General features: G+C 46.5%; 1 protein-coding gene across 1 annotated transcript in view; it reads left to right on the top strand.

Moving 5' to 3' along the window:
• nomo (nodal modulator) overlaps positions 1 to 1,694 on the top strand; it is a 75,598-nt gene extending 73,904 nt beyond the window's left edge. Inside the window, exon 31 of the mRNA XM_072481855.1 lies at positions 1,082 to 1,694. Coding sequence (XP_072337956.1) covers positions 1,082 to 1,213 — 132 coding nt within the window. The 3' untranslated portion in view covers positions 1,214 to 1,694. The remainder of the gene's footprint in view (positions 1 to 1,081) is intronic.
• The last annotated feature ends 10,788 nt before the right edge of the window (positions 1,695 to 12,482 follow it).

Consider the following 12,482-nt stretch of genomic DNA (forward strand, 5'->3'; position numbering starts at 1 on the left):
CCTTAGTGTTGGGTGGGGTTATGGGGATAGGGTGGCGGTGTTGGCCTTGGGTAGGGTGCTCTTTCCAAGAGCCGGTGCAGACTCGATGGGCCGAATGGCCTCCTTCTGCACTGTAAATTCTATGATAATGGGGAGAATTAAAAGTGCAGTGGCAGCATTAATGACCTTCGTGGGAGTTGTGAAGAACTGTTGCTTCCTCTAAATATCTGACCACGGGTACAGGGTAAAAACCCTGTACTCAGAATTCAGTGTGAATGCGCTGGCCTCAGATAATGCTGTCAGCAGGAAGATCTGGGAACTGTTAACTCTTATTAAATCCCAGTTGTTTACTTTGGCCAAGTAGTGACAGACCCTTAAAATTAGTTCTTCCACGTTTTGTGTACTTGGAATGAGAATGCATTTTCATTGCTTCAGCATTGTACAGTGATGCTGCCTTAAAGTGTTTGAATATGGCAGCTTTGTAGAGGGAAAACAAGGACTTTGGTGTAACTGCTCTTGCACACAGTGGATACATTTCATTTGTACCACATTTGATCTTGAAAGCCATTTTGGCAGTCCAATTTCGCATGGCATTAATTTTTCTGGCAAACCATGGGGCTCTTATCTGCTATGTGATGTGCAGTATTAAATTGATACAATACGTCATGCTGTTTTGTTTGAGATGGTGTCATTTCCCCCCCCCTCGCGTCATGATTAGTTGGACCTCACAAAAATAAATTGATATTTCTATTACTCACTATTTTTGGATCACTGACACCTCTTTCTACCTGCTTACTCTTTTTGGTTTGGTTACTTGTAAAGATTTGTTAAGTACATCACAATTTTGTTGTAATGAGCTGCCAATGTAGATCTTCCATGTATATTACTCAAACCTAGCTTATCATTAAATCTTCCTGTGAAGAATTAGCAACATGTAAGTTCACTCATGAATATATTTCAAAGCCTTCCTCTTTATTTAGTTCTCATTAAAATATGATTTCAGTTAAAATTTCATCGTTGAGGCTTAATTCCTATTTAGGTGCTCGGTTTAGAGTATTGTGAGTAATGGGTGTGACTTTTCCTTTTCCCCCCTCCCCTCCAGCTCATCCCATTGCTGATGCAGTTGGTGAATCGCTTACAGGGTGTACGGGTGCTAAGCCAAGGTGGTTTAGATGGTGTCAGTCAGGAGGAGGCAAAGAGGCAAGCCAAAAGACTGAAGACACGGCGCACATAATAAACCAGTGATGAGCTTTCAAGTCAATTCCACACAGTGGGGGGGTCCTTATTTAAAATCTGGTTTGTTCAGTTGAAGCACCTCCATTATTGTTAAAATCCTTTCTCATTACGTTTAATGAACCTGGCTTTAACCTCCACTGACTTGAATTAAGATGTACTTTGATTGTATTTATATTACATTTCGGGGTTACGTTTGTTTATTTTAATCAGTGATCTGATTTGCTTTAAAGATTTAACAAATATTAGTGGGGCAGAATTTTGATTCTAAGAGATAAATTAATTTATTTTCAACTGTTCTTCGAACTTGCAAGGCCCTGGAATCAATGATGCTTGTTTTATAATGTACTGTATATGTGAACTGAGCCATTTTGATATGTGGTCAAATGTGAGTGTTCAACAAGACAGTTGTGGTGCACTATTGAATGCACAGCGAAACAAAGATGTCAAACCCCACATTAAAAAATATTTTCACAACTTTATTTCCATGGTTGAATGATGACATTCTGGATCAATTCTCCTCATCGTCCCATGGACACTTGGCATCATTTAAACTATAACGGATATCTCACACCAAAGTGAACAGGCCTTATTAAATTTTAGCTTCTCTCTTTGGGAAATTGTAGATTAATGTCCAATGATCTTCATTAGGTAAATCTGTTTAATTCTAATGACACAACCTTACGGAAAGTAATTTTTAAAAATCAATATTTTGAAATGGGAAATAAGTCCCTGGCTGAACATCGTTTGGTGCATTTTGTCTTGAAATTCTCTATAGTGAATCTCTGGCAAAATACTTTATGAAAAATGGGTAGTGGTACTCCGATTTTAACATTCAAGGGGCTATCAAAAGACTAGCAGGAAATGGTGGAATTGAACCCTCAGCCTCAATACAGCACCTCAGCCAGTCCACCTGCCTGGATGAATGCAGCCCTAGCAATACTCGAGCCGCTCAACGCCATCCAGGACGAAGCAGTCCACTTAGCACTTCACCCACCACCTTAAACATTCAGCAGCGACCCCTCGCCCAAGGCCCTAGGCACAGGCATGGCTTCCAGAATGAATAGTCTGACTGAGGCTTCAGTTTGCGGCAGCCTGCCAAATTTTAATTCACCACTTTTGGCGAATTAGATTGAGAGAGCTTGAACGCAGGGCTCCAAGAAACTTGGTAACGCCCATTGATTTGCTCCCACTCAGATCTCTGGTGAAGCTGAGGCCGGACACAGAGCAAATGGAGATCAAAGCAAATTACTGCGGATGCTGGGATCTGAATCAAAAACAGAAAATACCCGACAATCTCAACAGGCCCGACAGCATCTGTGGAGAGAGAAGTGAGCTAACGTTTCGAGTCTGGATGGCTCTTTGTCAAAGATTATGGCAAAATTTGAGGAATGTCACATCTGTGCAAACAAGCTGTCCTGTTGACATGATTGCAAATGTGTCAGATGGCACGTGAGATGTTTGTATTTATTGACTCAGTGCAAGGCAGTACTATACACAGCCTTGTCCACAGAGGCAGTCACTGGCACCCAGAACGTCATTACCAAATTCCCTCTCCTTGTGAGGGATAGCTCGTTAACACCTGGTTAGCAGGTAGAAGGTACAATGCACTGGCATAAATACAACTGCGCCATGTGCTGCAATGGTTGATAAAATTGAGTTCACCAGTTTTCTAATTTGCCAATCTTGGATACCTTGGACTCGACTGTTAAAGGTTCTGCTACATGGAGAAGTCAAAAGAACCTTGCAGTACGCTAGGCAGCACGATAAGTGCAGCTTGTGTGATCAAACATCCTGTGGATAATGCCTTGCTGTTTGGAGAATCTGGCCAGATGGCGACTTACCATTGGGAAATTTGTAAAATGGCATGCCTGGCAAACAATGCCTCTGTCACTATGCAACAGAGGTAGACAGAAATAGGACCAAATGTGGTTAAGTGAGTCCAACATGCAGCGTCCATTTTATACTGGCATCGAGCACCTGCATTGTGGAAATAATATTAGACCATCAAGTCATTCACGTGTTTTGGCACCTTAATGATCCTGTGTAAGTCTGGTGCGCAGGCTGTCAGTTCCACAGGCACTTTATTAGTGGACTACGACGTGCACATGATGACCATACAGTAATCCTCAGCTTCACGTACCTGTTATGCACCCCAATTACTTGCACCCCAGTTTTTTATTATTGTAGGTACGCAACACCACAAGGCAGACTCCCATTTACAAATTATACTCACTGCGGCTCTACTGTCCAGACGCATTGTGTAGGTTGCAAACTCTCATTCTGGATGAATATACTAATAGGTACAGAATGGAAAACATTGGAAGTTTTAGAAAGATTTTACTTTAAAATGAATTGATTTCCATATAAAGGTGTAATCTAGGCTCGTCTCAGTATTTTCCCAGATTTGTAGTAAATCCGACCTTTTCAAGGCATTTGTCAACTGTACTAAATTCAGTGGTAAAGGTTTGATAAATTGAGTTAACTTGTACTCTAATTTAACAATTGGTTATACTGCCGAAACTGACTGAATTTGGAGTGAATGTTTGTTTTACATCTGCCCAATTTTTATCCTTTATCTAAGTTAATACATTGCTAAATATATCACTGAAACAGATACGGATTTAGGTTAATATTTTTTTTTTTATTAAATATTTTATTGAAAATTTTTGGTCAACCAACACAGTACATTGTGCATCCTTTACACAATATTATAACAACACAAATAACAATGACCTATTTTATAAACAAAAAATGAATAAATAATACATAACAAAAATGAAAACTAGCCCTAATTGGCAACTGCCTTGTCACAAGTAACACTCTCCAAAAATATAATTTAACAGTCCAATATATAATTATCTGTAGCAACGACCTATACATACTATACAGTATATATTAACAACCCTGAGAGTCCTTCTGGTTCCTCCCCCCCCCCCCCCCCCCCCCCCCCCCCCCCCGATCCTGGGCTGCTGCTGCTGCCTTTTTTCCATTCCGTCTATCTTTCTGCAAGGTATTCGACGAACGGTTGCCACCGCCTGGTGAACCCTTGAGCCGACCCCCTTAGGACGAACTTAATCCGCTCTAGCTTTATAAACCCCGCCATGTCATTTATCCAGGTCTCCACCCCCGGGGGCTTGGCTTTCCACATTAGCAATATCCTGCGCCGGGCTACTAGGGACGCAAAGGCCAAAACATCGGCCTCTCTCGCCTCCTGCACTCCCGGCTCTTGTGCAACCCCAAATATAGCCAACCCCCAGCTTGGTTCGACCCGGACTCCTACTACTTTTGAAAGCACCTTTGTCACCCCCATCCAAAACCCCTGTAGTGCCGGGCATGACCAAAACATATGGGTATGATTCGCTGGGCTTCTCGAGCACCTCGCACACCTATCCTCCACCCCAGATTTAGGTTAATATTAACCCGAAGAGTCAAACCGCTATTTTTAAATATAAGCAAATCAGAACAGCACCAGGGTCCCAGGTTCGATTTCCGCCTGGGTCACTGTCTGTGCGGAGTCTGCACGTTCTTCCTGTGTCTGTGGGTTTCCTCCGGGTGCTCTGATTTCCTCCTACTGGTCCTAAAAGACGTGCTTGTTAGGTGAATTGGACATTCTGAATTCTCCCTCTGTGTACCCGAACAGGCGCTGGGATATGGTGACGAGGGAATTTTCACAGTAACTTCATTGCAGTGTTAATGTAAGCCTACTTGTCACACTAATGAAGATTATTATTATGTACTGAGCAATGGCCAATAAAATGCCTCAGGGGCTACTCGCAGAAACTTGATGTGGCCCCCAGGGTGCAGATTGCCTGCCACTGGTTTAAGGCCACCTTCAATTAGCAGAACATTAAAAAAAAAAGTTGCTTGTTAGTACAGAACTGGAGTATCGGCAATCATTAGGAGAAATGCAAGAATGCCTAATTTCAAAGGGGGCAACAGTTTATCGCTGCATCACTGTCTTTTTTATAAGGTTATAAAAGTATCAGAATTTGATATGGGGCAACAAAACATTAAAGGGAGTTTTAAGATTAAATAATTTTGTAATTTAATCCTGGAGTATTCCTTTAAATGCTTTTGTATATCAGCTATTGTTTAACTCTGAGTAACACAAGCTAATTATTTTTTGACGCTGGCGTATTGGATGATCAGTATTCCTGCTGGTAAGGCTGCTCTACAGATACTTGGACATTTTAAACTGAATACAGAGAGGAAGTGAAGCAATTGCTGAGATTTCCATATGATTTAGTTGACAAACATTAATCACTACTTGAAGGTTAACTGTTTAGAAAACTTAATTATTTAAAATACATGCTGTTTTTTGATAAAAGAAGCATTTTCATCATGAAGACTCAAATTGAAATGAGTTAACTTGAAGATGGCTGTATTTTCTAGAGTTGCTACGTTTTCAATGTGAAGCCACACAATGTAAAATTGTTTTCTGGACCCTTTTGCAGCCCTGAGATACTGTTCGAAACAGCATCAACCAACAAACCTGTCAAGTGATGGTGTGAGACAAAGGGCTTTTGAAACAGAAACTCTGCTCTCCCATTTGTTGACTAGAATCAAGTCCTGTGGTTGCAAGGATAGACAAATTGATTGATCATAGGCCAATAGCTGGGACATGGAAATAGTGCCAATCATTCAAACTACAGCACAGAAGGAAACGGAGCCTGTTGTTCCTGGCTCTTTGAAAGAGCAGTCCTACTTAGCGTCACATCCCTGCTTTTGTCCATAATGCTGTAGGTTCCTCAAGCACCTGGTCAACTCCCTTTTAAAATTATTTATGGAGTCAGCCTCTGACACCTTTTGAGGTCCATTGTCCAGATCCCAAGAGCTCGGGGGGAGATCCTTTTTTCCTCTCTAGGTCTTTTCCTGATGATTTTAAATCTATGACCTCTGGTTATTGACCTGCTTGCTAAAGGATTTCATCAAAATCTCATCATCTTTTGATGTAACCGCAGGTTGAGCATGGTAGGTGTGGGTTTTTGGAAAGTAGTCAACACAGCGTGACACAGGAGCCTTGATTAGGAGAGGAAAGCCCATGGAATTAAGGTGAGATCTGGAATTTGCTCAGTTGCAGATACAGAGGCTCATGGTGAATGATTGTTTATTAGACTGTGAGGTGGTTTACAGTGGTGTGACTGAGGTGGTTTGCAGTGGTGCGACTGAGGTGGTTTGCAGTGGTGTGACAGGTGGGTTTGCAGTGGTGTATTCCTCAAGGGTCAGTTTTGGGTCCTTCACTTTCATATTTTATAAGCAACATGGGATGAACAGATTGATATTTAGGAAGCTGCATTATAAAGTTTATAGATGATGTGAAACTTGTGAACATAGTGATGAGGATAATTGTATACTTCAGAATTACTAACTATCTGTAACAAAGAAAAAGAGAGTGCTGATTGGCAGAGGCATTGTCTTGGAAACGGCACCGACTAAGCCGCCAGGTACTGTTTGTAAATGCAAACCAGGAAGCTTGACTCTGGTTTGACTCTGGTCAGCATTGCCCTGAGGAATGAACCAGCCAATGGTATCACGTTCAGCTTAAACAGATGCAATGTGTGTACATGTGCTTTCTGTCTGCAAGGAACAGCGGCCTGTGCATTAATATATTGGTAGCACAGTGGTCAGCACTGTTTCTTCACAGCGCCTAGGTCCCGGGTTCGATTCCCGCTTGGGTTGCTGTCTGCGGAGTCTGCACGTGGGTTTCCTCCAGACACTCTGGCTTCCTCCCACATGTCCTGAAAGACGTGCTTGTTAGGTGAATTGGACATTCTGAATTCTCCCTCAGTATACCTGAACAGGCGCTGGAGTGTGGCTACTAGGGGATCTTCGCAGTAACTTTTTTACAGTGTTAATGTAAGCCTACTGTGACACTAATAAAGATTATTATTATATTAATACGTGTTCTTTCATGCCTGTTTCAGTTAAACAAAATAAGTGATAGCTATTCACTAGTTCATTTCTCAGAGTAGTGACTTGACCAATTAGAGTATAGCTGCCTGGTTTAAGTTTTCAAACAATGCTGAGCAGTTAACTGTCAGTCACCATTAATTGGTGCATTAACTATGGCAACACCTCTATCAGAGTCCGTATACCAACCAATCCACACTCTCTTCTCATAAAGTTGTTTCCCCTGACATTGATATTCTTGCGGTTGTTCTGATGAGTGCAAGACAAAAAGCTTCAACAAGATGTACTTTTTCAGCAATAATCGTTGACCTCCTTTGTGCGAAAGATGTAAAGTATAATTTAGCCATGCCTTTTCACTCAACTGGAAGATGTCTCTTTGGATCCTTAATCGGCCTAACACGTTCCCGAGCCAACCACTTACATTTAAATAAAAATGTTTTGGAGTTCAGGTTATCGTTGCCAACTAATACTTTCTCTCTTCACCCTTGTATTCATTTCTTCATTCCGCTTCTGTGCTTTTCCAAAATCTTCCAGCTTTGTGATCCAGGGTTTTGGTTGCTTTATCCTTTCCCTTCAAAGGAACATAACTAGTTTGTAATTAAACTCCCTCCAATACTCCATGACTGCTTTGTCAGACAATTATCTTTTCCACACTGACCTGCTAGGTCGCTTCTTAAATCACTGAAATTAGTTCTACCCCAGTTGAGCACTTTTATGCTCAACGTTTTCTGCTTTCGTTCCAGATTAAAATGGTAACTCTTTCTTTCTACACAGCGTACTGCCAGAGCTGCTGGCTATTTCCAGCGTTGTCTATTATGTTTTCTTGATCTATATTAGGGGAAGCAAAGTCTTTGAATGTTACAACTATTTTTCTTGCCCTGGATATATTCACCTGAACTTCAGCAAAGCTGAAAACCATTGTGGGAGTGACAACTGCAGAAATGCTTCCCAGCGGAGGTCGGTGATGGGAAAATGTCATTTCCTTTTTGGTGATTACAAGGCTGCATCCACATGAGGGGCGAAATTCTCCCCAAACGGCGCGATGTCCGCCGACTGGCGCACAAAACGGCGCCAATCAGACGGACATCGCGCCGCCCAAAAGGTGCGGAATGCTCCGCATCTTTGGGGGCCGAGCCCCAACATTGAGGGGCTAGGCCGACGCCGGAGGGATTTCCGCCCCGCCAGCTGGCGGAAACGGCCTTTGTTGCCCCGCCAGCTGGCGCGGAAATGACATATCGGGGCGGCGCATGCGCGGGAGCGTCAGCGGCCGCTGACAGTTTCCCGCGCATGCGCAGTGGAGGGAGTCTCTTCCGCCTCCGCCATGGTGGAGACCGTGGCGGAGGCGGAAGGGAAAGAGTGCCCCCACGGCACAGGCCCGCCTGCGGATCGGTGGGCCCCGATCGCGGGCCAGGCCACCGTGGGGGCACCCCCGGGGCCAGATCGCCCCGCGCCCTCCCCAGGACCCCGGAGCCCGCCCACGCCGCCTTGTCCCGCCGTTCAAAAGGTGGTTTAATCCACGGCGGCGGGACAGGCAATTTATCGGCGGGACTTCGGCCCATCCGGGCCGGAGAATCCAGCGGGGGGGCCCGCCAACCGGTGCGGCCCGATTCCCGCCCCTGCCGAATATGCGGTACCGGAGACTTGGGCAACCGGCGGGGGCGGGATTCACGGCAGCCCCCGGCGATTCTCCAACCCGGCGGAGGGTCGGAGAATGACGCCCGAGGTTCATGAAAGGCTGCGAGCGATTTTTAATGAACCATTTCGAGTGCAAAAGAAAAATTGATATCCAATCCAGTTTTGTTGTATCACCAACACCAGTTTGGCTGGATTATGACTATTTTATGGCATCAAAGATACTTATGGACGAACGGCAAGGGGGCAAGTTGCCAGAGGGTCGCAGGTTCGATTCCCGGCTTGGGTCACTGTCTGTGCGGAGTCTGCACGTTCTCCTCGTGTCTGCGTGGGTTTCCTCCGGGTGCTCCGGTTTCCCCTCTCAGTTCAAACGTGTGCACGTCGGGTGTATTGGCCATGCTAAATTGTTGCCCAGTGTCCAAAGATGTGCAGGTTAGGTGGGATTACAGGGATAGGGTGGGGGAGGTGCTCTTTCGGAGACTTTATGGGCTGAATGGCCTCCTTCACTGTAGGAGTTCTATGGTTCAATCACTTTCTTTGGCTTTCCATGCATCAGTCAACAGCAAGAAGAGCGGCTGGGGAAAAAAATCTGAATCTTATTTTCAATCTGAAGATATTTTATTTCCCCCTTTGTGCTTCACCTGAAGACAATGAATTTTCTCTGGTTTCAGATTCCACTCTCATCCAAAATCCAAAGTTCTGACTTATGCCGCTGTGATCATTTTTGATGGTAGATGATAATCTTTGTATTTCAGTAAACCAGAAGAGTTCACACTACCTCAGGCAGTCCTGAACTGCAAAAATGTTTCACAGTATTTGGCTTTACAAAGTTGCAAAAAATTAAAACTCCGGATCATAACATGAACCTGGGAACCCCACCACCTGGAGGTTCCCCTCCAAGTCACTCACCACCCCGACTTGGAAATATATCGGCCGTTCCTTCGCTGTCGCTGGGGCAACATCCTGGAACTCCCTCCCTAGCAGCACTGTGGGTGTACCTACACCTGAAAGACTGCAGCAGATCAAGAAGGCAGCTCACCACCACCTTCTGAAGGGCATCTAGGGATGGGCAATAAATGCTGGCCTAGCCAACGATGCCCACATCCCGTAAATGAATTTTTAAAAAGTATAGAACTTTCACTGCTTCAAATGCGTTAACTATCTTCCAGTTATGTCAGAGGAAATTGGTGAAAAACATTAATGTTTGTTGTCATGTGATTTGGTCTGTTTGCGTACACACAATATTGAAGATGGAGATTTGGTCCTTTGGAGAGTGCCGTGTGGGAAATGTATGAGTAAGTTGACTGGAGGTTTGAAAATGAGCTTCCAGCCTGACTTTAAGGAGAAAATTGAAAATTTAGTTGTGACTGGTTAGCGAATAGTTTGTTTGTGGGATGCTACCGAGTTACTGACAACATGGACAAAAATTTCATTCCTTGCTGCTGAAACATGTCACCCATCCTTAACAACTGTTCACCAGTTGGTTATCATGAACGTTTAGATTCGGTCATCTAAATCCAACACTGGCAAAATTACATGCTCCCGGATGGGCCGAAGTCCCGCCGATAAATTGCTCCCCAAACCCTTGCTCAACTCCCCCAGCCCAATTGGTGCCCCCAAACCAACCGTCTCCTGCTCCTCCACCCTCGGGAACCCCAGCTGGTCCAGGAATCGCCTCATCCCCCCCTTCCCCCCCTGGGGGCTGGGATCTGTACAGCTCTTCATAAAAGTCCTTAAATACCTTATTTATTTTCGTTGCACTTCGTACCGTGGCTCCCCTTCCATCTTTGATTCCCCCTATTTCCCTCGCTGCCGCCCTCTTACGGAGCTGGTGCGCCAGCATCCGACTAGCCTTTTCCCCGTACTCGTAAGTCGCCCCTTGCGCCTTCCTCCACTGTGCCTCTGCCTTGCCCGTGGTCAGCAGGTCAAACTCCGTCTGGAGCCGTCGCCTTTCCCCAAGTAATCTTTCCTCCGGGGCCTCTGCGTATCTCCTGTCCACCCGCAAGATCTCCCCCACTAACCTCTCCCTTTCCATTCCCTCTATCTTCTCCCTATGAGCCCTGATGGAGATCAGCTCTCCCCTGATCACCGCTTTCAACGCCTCCCATACCACCCCCACTCGCACCTCCCCGTTGTCGTTGGCCTCCAAGTACCTTTCAATACACCCCTCACCTTCCCACACACCACCTCATCGGCCAGCAGTCCCACATCCAGCCGCCACAGCGGGCGTTGGTCCCTCTCCTCTCCCAGCTCCAGTTCCACCCAGTGCGGGGCATGGTCCGAAACGGCTATGGCCGAATACTCCGTCCCCCCCACTCTCGGGATGAGCGCCCTGCCCAGAACAAAGAAATCTATCCGGGAGTAAGCCTTATGCACGTGGGAGAAAAAAGAAAATTCCCTGGCCTGCGGTCTTGCAAACCTCCATGGGTCCACTCCCCCCATCTGATCCATAAACCCCCTAAGTACCTTGGCCGCCGCCGGCCTCCTTCCCGTCCTTGATCTGGAACGGTCCAGTGCTGGGTCCAGCACCGTATTGAAGTCCCCTCCCATTATTAGTCCTCCTATCTCCAGGTCCGGAATGCGTCCCAACATGCGCTTCATAAATCCAGCATCATCCCAGTTCGGGGCGTATACATTTACCAACACCACCCACGTCCCTTGCAACCTACTGCTCACCATCACATATCTCCCTCCATTATCCGCTACGATAGTCCTGGCCTCAAATGACACATGCTTTCCCACCAGAATTGCCACCCCTCTATTTTTTGCGTCCAATCCCGAGTGAAATACCTGTCCTACCCATCCCTTTCTTAACCTGACCTGGTCCGCCACCTTCAGGTGTGTTTCTTGGAGCATTGCCACATCTGCCTTCAGTCCCTTCAAGTGCGCGAACACTCGAGCCCGCTTCACCGGCCCATTCAGGCCCCTCACGTTCCATATTATCAGCCGGATTGGAGGGACTCCCCCCCCCCCCCCCCCCCCCCCCCCCCCCCCGCCGACTATCCATCTCCTTTTCTGGGCCAGTCCCTTGTCTGCGTCTCCCTCACTCTCCAGTCCCCCAGCTGGGGGACCCCCGTCACAGCCACCTCTTCTGTGTCCCGTTCTCTTTTGGCCAGTGCAGCAGCAACCCTTTCCCCCCCCTTCCCCACCTCCCTCCTCTCCCCCCCCTTCCCCCCCCTCCCGCTAGATCCCCGTCTAGCTTTTTTGCTCCCCCATATCCCTCCCGTAAGTCAGCTGACACCTGCTGACCCCGGCTTCCCCCGCCATCCCTTTAACCCCCCCCGTGTGGGACTCTCCCAATCAATGTACATTCCTTTGTCCCCTTCCCGCCCTTTTTATTTATTTTTTTTGCCGCGCGCGGGAAAAACCCCGCGCTTCCCAAAGCCTGCCCCGCCCCCCATGGCGCTGCTCCTGTCGTGGCCTTGTCCCTCTCCCCCAGCCCATATATCCTTTCCTGCGCGTGGTTGACCCCCTATGTACAACAAACATCATACCTCACCCCTCAAACGCCCCCCTCCCACACAAACCCTCAATTAGAGTCCAATTTTTCAGTTAGTATAAAGGTCCACGCCTCTTCGGGCGTTTCGAAGTCGTGGTGTTGGCCATTATGTGTAACCCACAGTCGCGCCGGCTGCAACATTCCAAATTTCACTCCTTTCCGGTGCAGCACCGCTTTGGCCCGGTTGAAACCCGCTCTCCGCTTAGCGACCTCCGCGCTCCAGTCC

Source organism: Scyliorhinus torazame, chromosome 17, assembly GCF_047496885.1.
Source record: "Scyliorhinus torazame isolate Kashiwa2021f chromosome 17, sScyTor2.1, whole genome shotgun sequence".
Lineage (NCBI taxonomy): Eukaryota > Metazoa > Chordata > Chondrichthyes > Carcharhiniformes > Scyliorhinidae > Scyliorhinus > Scyliorhinus torazame.